General features: G+C 36.5%; 1 protein-coding gene across 1 annotated transcript; it reads left to right on the top strand.

The window, feature by feature from the left end:
- Nucleotides 1–29: 29 nt before the first annotated feature.
- cux1b (cut-like homeobox 1b) lies at nucleotides 30–20,509 on the top strand. The gene is made up of 23 exons (XM_051129985.1): nucleotides 30–157; nucleotides 1,112–1,222; nucleotides 2,384–2,431; nucleotides 2,651–2,729; nucleotides 3,558–3,695; nucleotides 4,219–4,342; nucleotides 4,635–4,711; nucleotides 5,224–5,290; nucleotides 6,282–6,330; nucleotides 6,617–6,721; nucleotides 8,636–8,824; nucleotides 12,329–12,387; nucleotides 13,030–13,078; nucleotides 13,169–13,265; nucleotides 13,992–14,119; nucleotides 15,572–15,635; nucleotides 15,778–15,890; nucleotides 15,981–16,097; nucleotides 18,147–18,230; nucleotides 18,331–18,387; nucleotides 19,588–19,668; nucleotides 19,777–19,841; nucleotides 19,966–20,509. Exons 1-23 carry the CDS (start codon nucleotides 92–94, stop codon nucleotides 20,012–20,014), a joined length of 2,016 nt encoding a protein of 671 aa, XP_050985942.1. The 5' UTR covers nucleotides 30–91; the 3' UTR covers nucleotides 20,015–20,509.
- The last annotated feature ends 253 nt before the right edge of the window (nucleotides 20,510–20,762 follow it).

The raw sequence follows: 20,762 nt of genomic DNA on the forward strand, positions 1-20,762 counted from the left end.
AGCCGCCGAGCGCCCCCTGCTGCCAGAGCCTTCTATGTCCGGTAGGAAACAGCAACATTTGCCATCGTGTCATGTCGTGTGACAACTGAAGATGGCGGCTACTAGTGCGGCATCGGTGTGTCAGTACTGGAAGCGCTTTGACTTGCAGCAGCTGCAGGTTAGTGAATGTCTGTTCCATGTTCTTGTCATGTGTCATGTGTGTTTGGCGGCTGTAGAGGTGCTGTGCTTCTGCATCGGCTGATCGGTTATTGGTTGTCTTTGTTTGTCGATGTCGCTGTGATGGAAACATTGTCCAAAGTCGCCACTTACAGCCAAAACAGGCACGAACTTTCATTTAATGCTACACACAAATGTGTTTGTAAACGGTACGGATAATTTGGCCTAAAGAAGCTGACCTCGTTGTGGTCATATGTCAGTATTTTATCAAGCTAGATTGACCAATAGCTGAAACTTGTCAGTTTAGACTTTTCCTGATCCCTCAGTGTTTAAAGGGAGCTGCGATGATTTCTTGTTTACAGTCAAGATAGATCAGATCATATTTAAATGTACTTGTCACAACTTTTCATTGTGTATGTGGTCCTTTTAGCATTAAAACTAAAACTTTTATTCAGACTGAGAGTATGCATAGCAATGATTTAAGATGTCCTGCAAACTGTGTGCAAATATGAAAACAAATAAGAATTTAGATTGCAGAGTATATATGTCAAGTAAATTTCCAACTGAGGGTTTATACCACTGATCTATAATGGAGTTATATAGATCAGTGGCTTATACGTCTGTAAATAAACACAGATACACATGTAACTTCAAGACAGACATTTGAGAGCAGTGGTTCCTTATCTGATTCTGCCAGAGATGTTTTTATTTTTTTTATTTTTGTAAGCAGAGGCAAGAGAGACAGTGCCTCCTCAAAAAATTGGATGCCAAAATAAACCACAATACAAAAACAAAACAACAAATATTACATAAAATTGTATACATCACTTATCAGCACAAAGACCCCAGGGTTCCTGCAGGTGTGCCAACTAGAACATGAATTAAAAAAAAAAAATTCCATCATTTGTGAAGTGAGTTTATCTGCTCTGCCTAACTGTGACTTAATCTATTTCAGAGAGAGCTAGACAGCACCGCCACACTATTGGCCAGCCGACAGGATGACAGCGAGCAGTCCAGGAAAAAACTCATCGACCAGAGCCGTGAATTTAAGAAGAACACTCCAGAGGTGAACTTCCTGTTGTGTGCTTTAGCTTTCTCTCGAGCATTTGTTTAGGTGTCTGGCTATGGGTTACGCTCCTCCCTCACAATCCCTGTACCTTTTCGTCAGCACTCGTCTGGCAGTAGATGCTGACAGAGTCAAAGCTTCAAAGGATGTTTGTTTTCAATTGTGTGTAAATATTTAGACAGTGGAGGCGGAACTTTAAAAAAATTAAATATCCTAAATAAATAAAACTAGGAAATGTGCACAAGTACCTCAGGACTCCAGTAACTGGACGTGACAGCAATGACTGAGCATGAAAACAATAAGTGTGTCATTTGAAAATATATATGAAAGCATATTTTTCAGTTTTTATGATTGCTGGAAGAGTTGTGACAACATGAGGTCCAGACTGGAGAACAAAAGTGCAGATAAGTGCAGGATGTGCACTTTATAATAACATTATAATACTACTATGTAAATTCTTTGTGACGTAGATGTCTATTTTAGTGTGTTGTTACAAGCAGATCACATCTACACATTTACAATTTCAGACTAGCACATAACTTAATTCGCTTGTGCATTTGTGGCCTTTTGTGCAGATGTAAGTTGAAGTTGTTAGCAACGTGCTTTAGTTTTCTGCTGTTCATTTACTCTTGAGCTTCAGATCAAGCAGCTCAAATGACAATGTCTGACATTACTGACTATATAATCGAGTTGTTTAAAATGATTATAATAGTGTTAAATGTTTATTTTTAAGTTCATTTGCTTTCCGCTTTGTGTGTGGAGGAAGCAGTGTGACTGGCCAAAATGTTGGTAACATCATTCTTATGTAAAGATAATTGGCATTATTGAGGACAGCAAAATGAAAGTGGTAATATTATTATGACAGGCCTAGTGCACACTCAACAAGTGGTGTGCCAACATCTTGAGCTATTGGTGTGGCGTAAAAGCAAGCGTGATGTCTGCCAGTCAGTATAGGCGGTGTAATGGCAGAGGGCTTCTGAGAGATACACTAGTGCTATGGGAAGTGAAATGTTTTGTGTGTGTATGAAATGTGAAGTGAAGTACATTGTAATATTTGGTACTGAAGTTTCTTTTTGAGTGTCAGATCATGTTACTTTGCATGCTTGGTTGTTTCTCTGTCTAACTAGCAGTCTTTGTGTTCTTTATATGTGTCTGATGTAGGATCTGAGGAAGCTTGTGGCTCCGCTGCTGAAGAGTTTTCAGGCTGAGGTGAGTTTTTTCCTGAGCCATGAAAGAAGTAAACTTTATTCAGCACCGCAGATAGGCAGTGTAATGTAATTTGTCAACACAGCACAACATAACACAACAGGGCAGTCATTATAAGTAGATATGTTCGATGGACAGTCCAGTGTGGTCAGTTTGTGTTTGATACGTGTCTGGAACCAAGTGTTTGTGTGGATAATATTTGCTCATCTTTGTCTGTTCTAGATTGATGCGCTGAGCAAGAGGAGTAAAGAGTCAGAGACGGCCTTTCTAAACGTCTATAAACGTCTGATTGATGTGCCAGGTATGTTTGTGTGTCACAGTGATATGAGCTGCATGATTAAAACATCACAATCCTTAAACATTTCCCTTTGTAATGCAGATAATATAGGTAGAAATAATAATAGCAAATTGTAGTAATATTATTTTTCTAGGGCCCTAGGAAATCTGTTTTCAAAATTATTTTTAGTGGTTAAATCACATTTTATTCATCAATAGGCATCATTTTGGAGCCTTGGTTTGGTTTGGTTCTGTTTGCTTTTGGGGTAGGGTTCATGGCACCAGCAATGATTAAAAACACTATATTTACATAACTTAATAATAATAATAATTCATGTTAATGAATGCATTAAAAAATGAGACTTTAAAAATTTGTGGCTTTGTGTCAGCGCCAGTAGCCTCGTGGTTAGTGCACCGACATATACAGACATATGCATATTAACTGAATTAAATAAAAGTTACAATTAAACAAAAATACAATTTCCTGTTTTTTAATCAAATAAACATTAAACATTCCCTTTTGTTTTTTGGCAAACAGAATTCTAAGTTTACTGTTAAAATGAAAACATGGAAGAAAATTTTTGATTTTTTCCTTTAAAAAAATGAACTTTTTTAATAATAATTCTAGTAGAAGTTGTAGTAGTAAGAGATACATTCTACTGTACATTAGTAGTATTTTTTCTGTAACAATGGTGTCTAAGGCATTCATTCATGAGAAGACGCACAGAAATGCAGGATTCATATTTAATTAGTCTTTTAATATTTGCAGACTCTGGTCCATTTTAAAAGCTTTGCTAAAGATGGTGTTAATAGCGGCTGTGTCTTTATCTCTTGTGTGTGTGTGTGTGTGTAGATCCGGTGCCGGCATTAGAGCTGTCGCAGCAGCTGCATCTGAAGGTTCAGAGGATGCATGACATCGATACAGAGAACCAGAAGCTGCGTGAGACACTTGAAGAATACAACAAAGAGTTTGCTGAGGTCAAGAACCAGGGTGAGAGACACACACACACATACATCACTGGAAACATCCTGTCATCTTTTTCCCATGATGTAGTAGAGTTGAGGTTAGGCTGAGACTCAAAAGAGACGGCCACTGACCAGTCATGAAAATGTTGGTGTTGTACTCATTCTGTAAAAAGTGGTATTAGAACAATGTTGCATTACACTGCTATCTAAATATGTTAAACCGTGCATATCTGGGGGTTCTACGTCAATCTCTTGTCAAGCACCTGCCAGTACTCAAGAATCCTCTCCAGCACAGTGAATGGCATGAAGCAGAAGTGCCAGTACAATGTACACATGCACTGTGATGCACTATGTAACCTGTTTGAACATAAACAACACATCATATCAGCGCAAACCCTCTACGTCATTTTTCATTTCTCAAGGCTGTTTAAACACAGGGACGTTCACAACAGGCTCCACTTCCCCTGACTAAGAATCAGAAGAGTGTATTAACACAGGTTGTGTGTGTGTTAGTCACATCTTTGTTGAAATTTGCCTTGTGTTTGTAGAGGTGACCATTAAATCACTAAAGGAGAAGATCAGAGAGTATGAGCAGAGTATGAAGAACCATGCAGAGAATCTGGCCTTGGAGAAACAGCAACAGATTCATAAAGACTACGCTGAGAAAGAGAGGTCAGTACCCATCATCCTCCATCTGATCTTGATAAAATCCAGAACTCAGATGTCTGAGTAGCAGTCACATGTTGCTTTTACTGTCATCAGAGCAATAGAAGAGTCATTTAATTGCGTTTATTAGTTCTGTTCGGATACAGTGTATTTTTAGCAGTTTGTGGAAATCATCCACATAAATGAACATAATGGAGAAACTTCAAGATTATACTAAAATTCTTTTTAATATTTAATTCTGAAAGTTGTTACATATTTAATTAAAAATCACCTGCCCGTAATTGTTCTGTCCTAACAGGAAGTTCCAGGAGACGCATGAGTCTTTGGCTGGTAAACTGCAGGAAGCTGAACTCAAAGCCCAGACCTTGCAGACAGGTACCACAGTAGTCGCAGTAGACCTCAGTAGACCCGTCAGTCTGTTTAAAGAATTTCATTTGATATTCACAAGAGATTCATTTGTCAGTGCAGTTCATCTCAAACAGTGTTGATTTCACAATGCAGCACATTCAGTTTTAATTCATTCAGATCCTTTTTAAGATCCTTTTTAAATAAAGCAAAGCAGTTTGTATTAAAACTGATATTGTAGTAGTCACATGGGTGTTATTGTGTGTTCTGCCCGTATTGATGTTTCAGGTACTTTGAGCTTGATTGAAAGTTTAGTCCCATCATTCAGAGCATACAAATGGCATGTTCTGTTAAAAATGTATTCTGTATTTGATTTATAAGTGAATTATTTATTCAGAAGCTCTTCCTCCATGTACTGATAAACAGGAGCTCTGCTAAAGAATGTGTGTGTGTGTGTGTGTGCGTGTGTGTGCGCATGCTGGAGGTTATATTTTATATTTTTTCCATTATATAGATGATGATGTTGTTGTGTGTCTTTGCAGCACTTGAGCGAACTCAGGCAGAGCTTTTTGACCTGAAAACCAAATATGATGAAGAGTCAACTGCAAAGTAAGTGTGTGTTTGTGTTAAACAACTTTGTACATGGATCATCATTTATTTTCAGTTATTAATCCATTTATTATTAATATGATAAATTTTTTCATGTTTAACTAGCTTCTGACTATTTAAGTTGATCGCTCACACTGTACAGTGCCATGCAAAAGTTTGGGGTCAAAGATTTACCCAATACATTTATTTAACAAGATCACATTAAAGTAACAATAATAATTAAAAAAAACATTTACATTGTTACAAAAAATATATTTCAAATAAATGCTGTTCTTTCTGTTCAACAAAGAATAATGAAAACTATATAGTTTCATAGAAATATTAAGCAGTACTGTTGATAATAATAAGAAATATTTCTTGAGCACCAAATCAGCAAATTAGAAAAATCAGAAAAGACAGTATTCGCCACCTACTGAGCCAAAAAAACACACCGGTAAACACACTGGTACAAAAAAACACACCGCCACTTTCCTTTCATACACCTGTTAAGAGGCAGAGAGGGAATCCTTGTCTGGTAAGATGATGACGGGGTGAACGAATAATCCAGAAACAAATATTCAAAATCTGGGCATGCTTATGATAGGCAAATATGTTATAACTTGCAAGGAAAGATACAAAATGAGCAGTAGTTAAGTTAAGCATTATTTTTAATCTACCAATCAAGATGCACAGCTGGTTAATACTTGCAAATGCAATTTAATGAGTTTGCAAATTGCACAAAAGTTATTTTGGCCACTTCTAAATAAACACAATGTCTGGTCCATTACTGTTGTTGCTTATTGTGTGTGAAGGTCAACCATGACTTATGCCAATGAAGGAGCAGAACAGACTCGAAAAGATTACATTAATTACAAGGAGATGCTCACAGACAGTTTGACAGATGTGTTAAGAGTGTTTGCTACATTAATACAGTGTGAACACACTCAAGTAATGAGCATAGAAGAACTCTTGTATTACAAAAGCGATAATGGTGAATTTATTTGGTTCTCAGGGGTGATGAGATTGATATGGTGATGACTGATCTGGAGCGAGCCAATCAGGTACAGATTCATTCCTGTTATAAATCTTTCATTAAATTCCAAGTTTACACATCGCACTTATGACAGACACAGTTTCTTCTTGTTATAATTATGCATTTTTATATTGAAAATATTACATAAATTCTTTATCTGTAAGAATTTTAAAAGGGTTAAAAAATTGTCATCATTTACTCTCCTTGTGTTCTTTCAAGCCGCAAAAACACATTTGGTTAATTTTTAGGTGAACTGTCCCTTTAAAAGCTAAGGCTTTGGTGTTATTAACTCTGTTGATGTTGTTTTACTGCAGAGAGCAGAAGCTGCTGAGAGGGAGGTTGTTGCTTTGAGAGAGCAGCTCACTTCAGCTAACAAATCAACCCAACTGCCTACACGGATCGACTCAACTCCATACACGGTACAAGTTCTCCTCAGTTTCGTACTAGTTTCGTATCTTATTCTGCTGTAGAGCTGGTTATTAGCAAGGATATAAGACTGCCAAAATGTAGTTTCTCAGTGTAGTTTCTTAAATACAAAACTAAACCACTGCTAAAATCATACGAACCACTGATATAAACAGGGGTGCACATACGTTTTTTAGCCTGGTTCTCATAAGAGTACCTGGAGATTTGGTTTGGTCCTCACACGGCACATAGTGTGACACATTAAATATAACTCTAAAAAAATAAATTAATAATAGTATCATTGGACTTTATTTATTTAGTTTTTTTAAAAAAAAATAAAATAATAAACCAAATGACAAAAATATTTAAAATAAAAAGGGAGTATTAAATAAAAGCACAATTATTTAATAGTAAACTAAAAAAATAAAATGACAATGTTTATTTGAATTTTCATCATTTTCAAACTTAAATTATTTTTGTGGGTTGCCGGCAAGTAAGAATTCAGTTCAGCTTTCAGTTCAAATAGACATCATATACAGTAATACAGTTTCTCAATCTAAAATTGTAATTGTTGTAATTGTCTGTCAACCATGGCAGTACACGAATGCGCACTCTGAACTTATTTTCACAGCATATTTCTTATTGCTCATGCGAACCTGCAATCCACTTATGTGCACCCCTGGATATAAACATACATGCTATATAATCACGTAAACACTGCTGTTAACATAAAATCATAGTTTTGAGTCAACAAAGTAAAATTCTTTAAGACAACACTGTGAACAACTGTCAAAAACAGCATATGTATATATATATATATATATATATATAAATATAAATATATAAATAATAACACTTGCCTAACTAATGAAGGCAAAAGCTTATTGAAGACGGTCAGTAATAAATAGTAGCAAAGAAGCAGGATAATTAAATATAGTAGAAAAAATAAATAGTTTATTAACATTATCTAACAGGAGTATTAAAGAAATAATACAGAATTTGAGTAACCAAGTGTAAAAACACTGCATATCAACTGTATCAATTAAGCATACATTCTTACTAAAGTTAGTTATGAAACATTTGAAAATAAAGCAAAGCAGAAGTAAAGAGTTCCTTATTGACAGTACCATCACAAAGTGATTACAGGAGTAATGTATGTGTTCCAGTTGACGTATTGGTAAGCCCCTCCCCTCGAACACAGATGAGCCAATGGCAGTTGAGTATCAGTTGCACGGGGAGCAGAACTCGGACATCTTTAGGTTTCAGTGCCATAGAGAAACACTGCAAGAACTAATGCTGTCATTGGTTTGATGGTGTTTATGCTACAAAAATGGAAAAACGATGTGCCTGGGGTACTTTTAACACTGATTCCAGGTATCCTGAGAGGATGGGCAATGGAACCCAACCAAAACTGAGCAAAATGTCCCTAAGTGTCCAACCCCAATCACAATGAAGATGAAAATGTAAATTTTTCTGGTTGTCATACTCTAAGTTACAATTTTCACCTGCTCAAGCAGAAAGATAATGTCATCTTTTGCTTCAGCAAGGTATCTCTGGCTAAAACTAGACGATAGGTCAATTGCATAGTGTGTATGAATGTGATATAAAAAAAGTAAAAATGAACAGCATCACTAACTTGCTAACAAAAGTTCTGTAGTGTTAAACCTATGTCATTTCAATAAATGTGTATCAAAGTGTCTGTGGTCATGGGAAACTATCTAGTTATTTCCCCAGTGAAACATACTATGGAGGTTATGCACCTTACCTTTATTATTGTACTCCTCTTTAGCATTGTTCATGTCACCTTTTATGTGACACAAGCATTACACAGTCCGAATTCTGACTCTAGGAGGTGCCCCTATATGATTTTGTCTGTGTGCCTTTATATAGCACTCATTGATGTGTGTGTGTGTGTGTGTGTTAATCAGGATGAGAGTGCTGAGCTGGTGCCACGCTCAAGTCTTGAGGCGGAGCTCAGTGCGAAAGACCGCGAGATGCTCCAGCTGGTGGAAGACGTCCAGAGACTGCAGGCCAGCCTCTCCACACTCCGAGAGAGTTCAGCCGGGCAGATCAGTCAACTACAACAGCAGCTCAAGAGCCAGACTGCCACACTCAAGGTAGACAAACTCACCCTTACATTACTCCTGCTTTGCAGTTTGCAAGACAGTACTGGCATGCTGGATAATTGTCTTAATAAACATAAAAAGCTATAGACAATTCCTCCAAGTCTAGTGCATACTGTAGCTGAAGCTGCTCAAATTTTTCATGTTTGGTTTCTGAAGTTGATGTGACTATGGGAATAAACTGGATGCTTATTCAAATAATGGCACAGAATATCTGTAAAAAAAACAGAAGAAATGAGTAGGAAAATAGCACATAACGTGTAGCCTACGTATGCGAACTGACTAATAGGGGTGTGCGACATATATTGTCTGTGATAATATTGTAATTGTTGTTTTAATGATGTTCAATTTGACATTATCGAGTATTTTACAAAAACCATTCAAAACACCTACAGAGTGCAGTGCACTCATTACGTGAAGTCTAGACTTGTGCGCGTACACATTAACAGTGCGTTCTTTCACTGCATGATTCAGTCTATTCAGATATATATAGAAAATGTATAGACTTGTTCCACTTCATATAGTTAAGCAATATTACACGAAGAGTGCAGTTTTCTCCAAAAATTACCATGATTACAAATGTGACATCAACTTTTGACAGTTTAAAAGGACAAGAATTAAGAGACTTCAGTTTTAGACACCATCTTGCCACCGTTTTTCGCCAACAAAAATCATTCCAAACACAGCCACAGTGCATCTCTGAGCAACACGACAGTGTTTTTGTTCCTGAATGATTCAATCATTTAAATGATTTGATTCAAGACTCACTTAACAGTGACTTGCTGCCACTTACTGGCGGTTTTAATTCCATATTTACAGCATCTTTTTATTAATTAAATAATTTCAGATATCAGTATTCAGCTTTTTATGTTTAAAATATCAAAACATTATTTATACATTTGTAACTGCAGGTTAAATGCATTCATGACCTGCATTAAACTGTGTAAATGCATCTAAATGCCAATTCAGATGCGGCTTCTGTGTTTTCTCCGTATTGCATAGATAAATTTTGCCGATACTGATTTCATTTGCTTGGTAACAGCCCAAACGTGATCTTATTCTAATTCACTGAGTAAATGTAAGAATTTGACTCAAACGTTAATGCACACTTTTAGAAATAAAATTCCTTTTTAAAGGATAAAATGCCCTTAAAAGGTAAAAATCAATTTAAATGTATTGGAAAAGATTAATTTCTATCAGTGTGAACTGACCACCACACAGAACAATATCAAAAAATGTAGGAGTCAGCAGTCCATGGTAGTCCTTAAGATATCAACACAATGACACACTCACACACAGCAAAATATTGTCTAATTATCATTATTGATAAATCCCAGAAAATATTGAGATATTTTTTATTCAATATTGCACACCCTTACTGACCAATGTCATAACAGTTGAAGCTAGTAACGCATTCTTCATCTCTATATGCACCAGACACTTTCTTATAAACATTACATGTTACACAGAAAACATTGTGCACCTCTGAGTGTGCTACACCCAGGTGAGTGGGCTAGACAAACCACTCTGTAGAAACTTAGGTTATATGTATGTATAGTCAATTATTTATAGTATATGTATAGGTTTAAAAAATTGTTTCTACATCTAGTGTATCTATGTTCATATTTATGTTTATTTATGTAGTACTGTGGTCCTGTGAAACATGACATTTCGTTCCACTGTATGTCCACACATGTTGCGGAATGACAATAAAGCTCGACTTGACTTGACTTATCACAATAATGCATGAAAATTTATTAAAACATTTTTTTTCTAGCATAACTATACTAGTATTTTACTCATACTACATACCTGCACATTTACAAAACATAGCTTATTATTAGTTGAAAAGTAAAACATATTTTTTCGTTAAATCCAGTGCACGCTGTGACCGTTCACAAATGCAGACACAGTAATTTTCATGTGAGCAGCCAGTCTGTATACATTACAGCCCAAGACTATCTCATAGAGTATATAAAGCACAGAATTTTTTTTTTTTTAAGCTGATAATATGAGATTCAGTGGATCTGACTAATTTGTTAAAAGAGATTCAGAATGACTTGTGAGTTTAGACAATTAACCAATTGATGTAAGATTGAAATTGAGCTATAGATTAGGTTGTACAACAACGTATGTTTACAGATTGCAGACCTGTGTTAAAAGAGAAGTCCACTTCCAGAACAAAAATGTACATATAATGTACTCACCCCCTTGTCATCCAAGATGTTCCTGTCTTTCTTTCTTCAGTTGTAAAGAAATTATGTTTTTTGAGGAAAACATTTCAGCATTTTTCTCCATATAATGGACTGATATGGTGCCCCAATTTTGAACTTCCAAAATGTAGTTTAAATGCGGCTTCAAATGATCCCAAATGCGGCTGTAAACGATCCCAGCCAAGGAAGAAGGGTCTTATCTAGCGAAACGATCTGTTATTTTCATATAAATAATACAATTTATATACTTGTTAATGTCAAACACTCGTCTTGTCTTTCTCTCCCTGAACTCTGTGTATTCTGACTCAAGACAGTTAGGGTATGTCGAAAAACTCCAATCATATTTTCTCCCTCAACTTCAAAAATCATTTCAAAATCATCCTACATCACTGCAGAAGTACCGACACAGTCTTTGCAAAGTGAACATGCAAAGAGGATCAAACACCCTTAACAAAAAAGGTAAAACAGCGATATAGGGCGATTTTGAAGTTGAGGGAGAACATGAGATGGGAGTTTTTCGACATACCCTAACTGACATGAACCAGAACTAAAACAGCCCAGGCAGAGTAAGACAAGATGAGCATTTGAGATTAAAAGGTATATAAATTGTAATATGTTTAGGAAAATAACCGATCAATTCACTAGATAAGATCCTTTTTCCTCGGCTGGGATCATTTACAACCGCATTTGGGATCATTTGAAGCCGCATTTAAACTGCATTTTGGAAGTTCAAAATCGGGGCACCATATCAGTCCATTATATGGAGAAAAATCCTGAAATGTTTTCCTCAAAAAACAAATTCTTTACGACTGAAAGAAAAGAAAGACATGAACATATTGGATAACAACGGGGTGAGTGCATTATATGTGAACCTTTGTTTTGGAGGTGGACTTCTCCTTTAACTTGTGTTTACCAGTTCTGCCGAGCACAGATCGGTTTGTGTGAGTTGCACAGGGTAAGTGGTTTCCAGTGGCCGTGCTGGGCATTAACATTGCCCAATGAAGTGATGCATAGTGATCAACAAGAAAAATGGCACTTTGTGTCAGAAAGAATGCTGTTCTCTTCTAAACTGTCCTTTTCAGGGTACTGATTTAAAAAAAAAAAAGTGTGCAGACCAACTCAAACCAAGTACAAGATCAGACTGTCTGATTCATACTGTAGTGTACAGTTAACATCCGATAGTCTGATCTTATACTTCAGTGGCCATGTAACAAGCTGTGTGTGTTTGATTGAGCTGATCCAGTGTTGTAAATTTGCCTTCCTCACGGTAATTTTATTTGTCCAGCAACTGGAAGACAAACTGCAGACACAAGCGGACTATGAGGAGGTTAAGAAAGAGCTCAGGTGAGAGATTTTCTTGCAAGCTGCACTCCATCACTTCCTGCTGTGATGACGTCACTAGTCTTATGGCCTTTAAAGGGATAGTTCACCCAAAAATGAAAATTTGCTGTTAATTTACAAGATGTATGTGACTTTTGTCTACAGTAGAACAGTACAGAATTTTTTTTAGCTGAAACCGTGGTACTTGGTGATTCATAAAACACAAGTCAGTGGCTGCCATGAGTCTGAGAGTCAAAGGAAGCATATCAGGCAATATATTGAAGTCTTATGAAGCATCTGTGCAAGAAACATTAACATCAACATTATTCAGAAAATTGTTACATGTAATCCATAGACTCAGTCAAAGGGAAATCTGATTATTTTCTTTGTACAGAACCAAACCCTGTCTTTGCTTAGGGTAACTCAAACTTATTAAGTACACATTTAAATCCTTAAATAATTTTAAAATTGATTGAAATGTTATTTGTCTTCTTTACAAGAAATTCCCACTGAACCATTTCTATTTATCTGGATTTGTCTCACATTTTCACCTCTCGTGAGTTTGATCCCTAAAAGAGACTGTGTGAATGCAGTCTTCAGCATTGTTTCATTTGATGGCTGAAGTAAGACTGTCACATTCTCATTGGTTCTGTTTTATATTGACAGCATTCTGAAGTCGATGGAGTTTGGGCCGAGTGACAGCTCCACAGCACAGGTAAACAGTAGTTTTTGTTCTGTTCTGTTCTGTTTTATTTTGTTCAGTGTGTAATTTTTGTTGTCGATCTGATGTCATGATCTCTCACAGGATTCATCTAAACCGTTAGAGGTGTTGCTGCTGGAGAAGAACCGCAGCCTGCAGTCTGAGAGCGCGTCTCTGCGCATCGCTAACACTGAGCTCAGCAGTGAGTCTGTTTTTAGTCAATAATAATGGTGATATAGCCATTCAATGTCAACGTTAAAAGCCATCATTTCTAATTTGTAATATGCCTAAACTGCAAGTTATTAGGTGGTTTTAATTGATCATTTAACAGCAGTTACAGAACATTAGTAATCTTGTAGTAATGTTTAATTTAAATAACTGTACAACAATTGTCACATTAAATCATACTAATTGCCTTTATTTGCTAAAATTACTCCAGATGATGTTTGTGTCATTGTCATCAATGTATCTGCTCTCTCTGTTTGAATGAGAGATGTCTTTATTTAAACTATTATAACATTAGGATCATTATTTTATTTTCATGCTATGCAAATGATACAATTAGTAGAAAAACATTTAGATCTAGATCTAGATTTCTATGTGATGAGCAATTCTGTTGATACAATATCTGTGTGGCAAATATCAGTACAGAAGTTCAAATGTTAGTGGTTGACATGCAAGCACCAAAATGACGTTTGTCAAGTGCAGTTAAGCTGCCATTGATCATATTTTGGTCAGGTGTATGTGTGTGTATTTTTTTTATTCATTCAGTTCTATTAATCAACATTTAGAGGGATAGTTCATTGAAAAATTAATAAAAATTGGGACCATTTGATTTGTGTAGTTGCCCATTATTTAGTTTATATGTGAATGTGATTTAATGTTGTCTGAGGGCTTTACTGATGCCTGTGTGTGTGTGTGTGTTTAGGCCGTTACGCGTCTCTACAGCTGGAGTTCTCTGCAGCAGTGAAGACCAGCGCTGAACAGAAAGAGCTCATCCTCAAACTGGAACAGGATCTCAGCACCATCCAGACGATGTCACGGCCCGACGCTGAGGTCAGACATGAGCATGAGCTTCAGACCAATGCCTGTTCCATTAGTAAACTGTATACATTTACACTGATGCTTTTATCCAGACAGTAGATCCAAGGTATACATTTTATCACTCCTTTTTTGGGAATCGTTACATAAACCCAAAATAATAGTTTAGCTTTGCTTTTATTTACTGGCAGAAGATGTCATTACTCCATCTGCATTAACATTATTTTTCCCAGCTCTAAAAATACTGACAAAGATCTACCAACAAAATAAAAGATACTGAGAACCAGGGTTGCCAGGTTTTTACAACAAAACCCGCCCAATTGCTACTCAAAACGAACCCAAAAGTAGCCCAATTCCCCCAGTAAAAATCGCGTTCTGTGGGGGTAAAATACATGTTTTTTGGTGGGGTTCCCCTGGTACAGTTTGCATTCCAGGGGATAAATATAACATTATTGGGGTCGCTTCAACCCACGGACATCGAAAAACAACCCACGGCAACAGTGTTAAAGTAGCCCAATTCCACGGGAAAACCACGGATTTGGTAACACATTTCAGATTTTCTTTTGGCTGAGAACATTTCAGACCGAGGGACAGAATGAGGGTTGAATTTTTATTTTTTTTTTTGGTGCAAAAAACTTGATTTACACTTAAGGAAGATATTAAAATAATTAAACATAATTAAAAATATATATATTTAAAAAGGTTTAAAAAATAATAATAGTTTTATTCAGCAAGGATTATTCAAATTGACATGACAGTAATTGACAGTAAAGTAATTTGTAATGTTTCGAAAGATTTTTAAGTCAAAATGCTGTTCTTTTAAAATTATAAATATTCAGCAGCACATCTGTTTTCAACACTGAATGCAAATCAGCATATTAGAATGATTTCTAAAGGATCATGTGGTACTAAAGACTGGAGTAATGATGCTGAAAATTCAGCTTGGTAGCACAGGTATAATTCACATTTTACTTTGTATTCACACAGAAAAAAAAACTTATTTTAAATTGTAATAATATTTCGCATTATTAGTTTTTACTGTTTTTGATCAAAATAAAAATGGCAAAAGAGACTTTTCAAAAACATTGAAAATACTACTGACTCAAAACCTTTGCATGGTGGTGTAGTAAGTTTTATGTAATGTAAGTGTTGGCAAGTAAAATCACTGACTTCCTGTTGAAGTCTTGACCAGATTTTTTCTGGAGAATGGAGTCGAACACTGAAAATGCAGTTAGTAACTTGATCGGAGTGTGAAGAATGCTGATGCACACTTTGTAGGAGGAGTAAAAAAAACTGTATGTGAATCTGTTCCAAATGGCAGCTGTGGAGGATTACAGTATTCTGCAGGAGATATATGGACTGACAACTGAACTCATCCCAATGACAGCTTTACACACAACAACAAAATACATCTTGACACGAATTACAACAATTTATGATAGTGATAGATTGTTTTTTGTCATCTAGGGTGCAGACAGCAGCGTGGTGATCGTCCCTGAGCCCATTAAAGAGGCCACCGCTCTGTTCTCAGGTAAACTAAAGCACATATGACTGCTGCTAATGTTTATATCAGCAGCTCATGACTCATATAGTGCTGATGTGCACATTATACGGACTGTCATCAGTCACTCTAGTCATCGGATGTTCATACAGCTGTTTTTCTGTGTGTTGAGGTGTGGGCGGCTCTCCTCAGAAGGATCTTCCGCAGGGTCAGAAGGATTCTCTGCTGTCCATCATCTCCAGTCAGAGGGAGAGATTTCGCTCCCGTAACCAGGAGCTGGAGGCTGTGAGTGCACGTCACGTCACTGTAATGATTCATGTTGCTCTGAGAAAGAGAGGCTGAATGTGCCGTGTTGTTGTTTTTCGTGTCCTTCAGACCAACAGCTCCCTGCAGCAGACCTTACAGGCTCTTCAGAGCGAGCTCGACAGTCTGCGGGCCGACAACATCAAGCTCTACGAGAAGATCAAGTTTCTGCAGAGCTACCCAAACAAAGTAAGTCATATCACAGCGAGTCGACCATCATCTCACTCCTGTGTGGATGTCAAATAAACGTGGATGTTTTATCACTAAAATGATGAAATGGTCTGTAGCTTCTGTAGAGCATAGGTGTGTGCGATATCGACAGAAAAATAATATCTCAATAATATCTGGGGTATTTTTCTGGGATAAGATGCGGTCAGCAATCTAATGAAAGCAGTATCAACAAATCTTTGCACTGAAGCTGCATCTGGAGTGGTATTTTAATAGACCTGTATTTAAACAAACTGTTTAATGCAGCTCAGAGGTGGCTTGAATGCATTTACACTGGGATTACACATCACCACTTCTGGGTCCAGATACCACTAGAAAACAACAAAATGTGCTAATATACACTCACAATGTGATGTAATACTACCAAAAAAATAATAATCCTAACCTTTAAGGCCAATACCGAAATCCCCGATATCCAGACAATGATAATATAAATCTAAATAAATATAGAAATTATTTGTGTTTGGAACGCTGTGAGCATGAAGACTGTAGCGTACACCGTAAGTTTAAAAGCGCTTAGCTTAATTGTTTAATATGAATAAACAGTGCTCATAAATGGCTGCTGAGATAGTATTCTCAAGTAAAGCGAATTGAGGCTTGGACGCAGAAACAACATTTTTTACATCACCACTTAACATGCATAAATAATGTGGGATTTTTAAAAATTATAATATTGAAATACAGATGTTAAAAAATTAAATTATACTCAAATATGAAGCTAAAAATGCCAGTAGCTGGCGACTTGTCCCTGTCCTAATGAATGAGTCATTCATTAAAACAACTTAATCAAATGGCTGATTCGTTTAAGAACCAAGCAAGTGACTCTTTATCAGAAGAATCAGAATCAGAAAGAGCTTTTATGCCAAGTATGCTTGCGCATACTAGAAATTTGTTTTAGTGTCATTAGCTTCCAGTACACAGAGACAACAACAACACACAGACAATAAACATAAGATGAGAATAAAATACACACATGTAAATATAAATAGACAAAAATTTGAAAAATAAATTGAGAAATGAATAAATAAAAAGTGGTATGTACAGTTGTGCTACAGAATAGAATAGAATAGAATAGAAAGAGGTAGAGATGCAGGGATGTGCTAGGATGGGGGTGGTAACTAATAAAAAAAATAAATAAATGATTGCACATTATATTGCACAATGAACATTTAAGGAGAATTGCCTGGGGGGAAAAAACTGTTCTTGTGCCTGGTTGTCCTGGTGTTTGGGGCTCTGTAGTGCCGGCCAGATTTTAAAAGTTCAAAGAGATGATGACTTGGATGTGAGGGATCCAGAGTGATTTTCTGAGCTCTTTTCCTCACTCTGGATGAATACAGTTCTTGAAGGGTGTGCAGGGGAGCACCAATATGAATGGGTCATTGATTTGTTGACTCAACTTGATAGTTCAAAAACATTTATTTATTGAAAAATTAAACCCTGCTGTGTGTTGCTTGGAGATGCACAATAGTTCTGTGGATCTGATTGGAACTGTTTTTGTTGGTAAAACGGTAAAAACTGAAAATATTTTATGTAAAATGTAACTCACTTAATATGAATTTCTTTAATTAACTCAGATTTTCTGAATGATTTTCAATCATACTGATATTTAGGGGAAAAACACTTTTGTTTGTGTGATATTGCTTAACTATGCCATCTAAAAATATAAGACAAAGCATCATACAGGGCAGAATTCGTGTTGAAATTTGGGGAAATTCTAACAGCTTTCTACTCGGCTCTTAAGACTCTCAAGACGTGTTTTTGTTTGGTTTTTGCAAATTAAGTGACATACTCAGTGTCAGCTTGCACATTTTCAAAACAATAATTATGAGCTTATGGTAGATGATGCATATCGCACACACCTTAGCAGTGCCGTGAATATTGATGGTCTGAACGTGGGCTTCAGTTAGTGTAATCAAATCTGAAATATCTCATTCATAGGCATGAATGAGATTGTAGGCCCCATTACAGCAGATTATGAATGCTAAAGACTGACGTGTGTGTATGTATTAGGCTGGAGACAGTGATGATACAGTGATGCGTTACTCGTCTCAGTATGAGGAGAGACTCGATCCCTTCGCCTCTTTCAGCAAAAGGGTGAGAACACGAACATATTTAAATTTCATTTTTGGAATTGTTTATTGGTTTTGTGCATTCAGGTTTGTTTATGATGCTTAAAATGTGATTTTCTCTTCAGGAGCGTCAAAGGAGATATCAGAGCCTCAGCCCGTGGGACAAGGCCACACTCAGTCTGGTGTGTAACCCGTGTTTGTGTTGATGTCTTCACATACAGTAGTGCACGCAGTGTTCTTTTACACATGAGCTGCTCAGTTCCCAGTAAATACTGCTGTTACTCACATCAGATTATAACAGTAGCAAACAACAATGTTCAGCTGTCAGTCAAGTCCCATCCTACATGTTTTTCATTTTTATATATACCACAAAAAAAAAAAAAAAAAAAAAAAAAAAGCTGTGGTTTAAATTTTTAAAAGCATAAAAATAACAACAGCCCTAAATATTTGATTGTAATTATTCTATTAAAAGTGTTATTATAATCTTTAAAATTATGTATTTTTTAAATGTATATATTTATATTACATTAGTATTAAAAAAGGAGTAGTTTAGAGTATTTGTTTTAGTGGTTTAATTGGTTTATTGATTTTTATTTATTTATTTATTTATTTATTATTTTAAGCACTAGTTCACCCAAAAATGAACATTTGCTAATAATTTCAGACCATCCAAGATATAGATGAGTTTGTTTGTTCATCAGATTTGTAGAAATGTGTCATTCCATCACTGTCTCACCAAAGGATCCTCTGCAGTGAATGGGTGCCGTCAGAATGAGAGTCCAAACAGCTGATAAAAACAACAATAATCCACAAGTAATCCACACCACTCCAGTCCATCAGTTAACATCTTGAGAAGACAAAAGCTGAAACAAATCGATCATTAAGACATTTTTAACGTCTAAAATACAAGTCCATACTTCGTAATGACAAGCCAAAATATCTCTAAAGAAATATTTTGGATTTTAATGTGCGAGGACAACATATTGTTTTCACTGCAGGAAGCTGTATTATGAAATATAGAGCTGTATTTTGGCCAGATTCAATGGTTTGAAGTTAAAAGCATCTTAATGATGGATCTGTTTCTTACAAATGCACAGCTTTTGTCTTCCCAAGATGTTCACTGATGGACTGGAGTGGTGTGGATTACTTGTGGGTTATTGTGATGTTTTTATCAGCTGTTTGGACTCTCATTCTGACGGCACCCATTCACTACAGCGGATCCATTGGTGTGATGGAATGACACATTTCTACAAATCTGATGAGAAAATGAACTCGAATCTTAGATCTTTTCGCAAATTTTGTGTTGTGCTCTTGTGTTGTAATGTTCTGTCATTTCCCTCCCCTTTTGCTGTCTGTGCTGATGTTCGGCATGTCCGTTTTAGGGTCGTGTGATCCTGTCCAATAAGACGGCCAGAACGGTGGCGTTCTTTTACACGCTGATTTTGCACTGCCTCGTCTTCCTGGTGAGTCACATGATCCTTAGTTTAAACTGTCCATCACAGCTCATGTTGACCTGCTCTGAGCCGCTGTGCTGTTTGAAGTGTTTTGACTGTGTGTCTGTGTGTGATCAGGTGCTGTATAAAGCCGCCTGGAGTGAGAGTATCGGCCGGGACTGTGCTGCATTTTGTGCAAAGAAGTAAGTGTTTTTACCCTGTACGAGTTTCCTGAATGAGATTTGATCATATGAGCCTCTGGTTTTGAACCACTACATGTTCACATACCCACACACTTCATCTTCATCTTTCTTTATCTTCCTGCAGATACTCAGACCACCTGCACCGTTTCCATGAGAATGGAGACGTATTGTAGTAGCGGCTTCTATCCACTAGAGAGCGCCGTTCCCATCAATCATATTTTTATGACATGAGAATCATAGATTGACATTGAAATACTGGTACTGGGACCAGGTTAGTTTGGGAATATACTGGGTTAAATAATATTAGTATTATCGATACTGTTCATTTACATAACGAGATGTTCTGCAGTTCATGTTGAGCATTTCTTCTCTGTTTCTGGCTATTTTCCTTCATTAAATCAATCAAGTCAATCATCTGTAACATCTGTAACATCTGTCTAGGGGTGATCTCTTGTTCTTACATACATGATACTAATGCTTTACAGAAAAAAAAATGGTGGTAAGGGTTTATTTAACCATGTGCCAGATATAGACACAAAGCATCTGACACTATATTTATTTTTATTAACCTTTATTTAAACAGATCATCTTTTTCTCTTCATTTTGTATATTCAACTGTTGGGACTTTAGGGATAGTCTCTTAAAATTAAATTTAAGCTTTCATTGAACGTGTGTTTTTCTTTATTATGAGATTAAGCTGTCGTTAGATCGCTGTCTCCATGCCTAGACAAATAAGATCCAGCCCCGGACGCCAGATCCCGTCAGAAAATATCAGTTTGTCCAGTCTCAGAACAGCTCGTCAGCAGAGAGGTCTAATACCTAAACCCTGTTAACAGGAGGTCCAAAATACCCAAAACACTACTAACAGTCTTCTATCACCCAAGAAGTTGACTGAGGAAAAAGCCAATGAAAGTGAAGAGC

This window comes from Labeo rohita, chromosome 15 (genome assembly GCF_022985175.1).
Source record: "Labeo rohita strain BAU-BD-2019 chromosome 15, IGBB_LRoh.1.0, whole genome shotgun sequence".
NCBI classification, from domain to species: domain Eukaryota; kingdom Metazoa; phylum Chordata; class Actinopteri; order Cypriniformes; family Cyprinidae; genus Labeo; species Labeo rohita.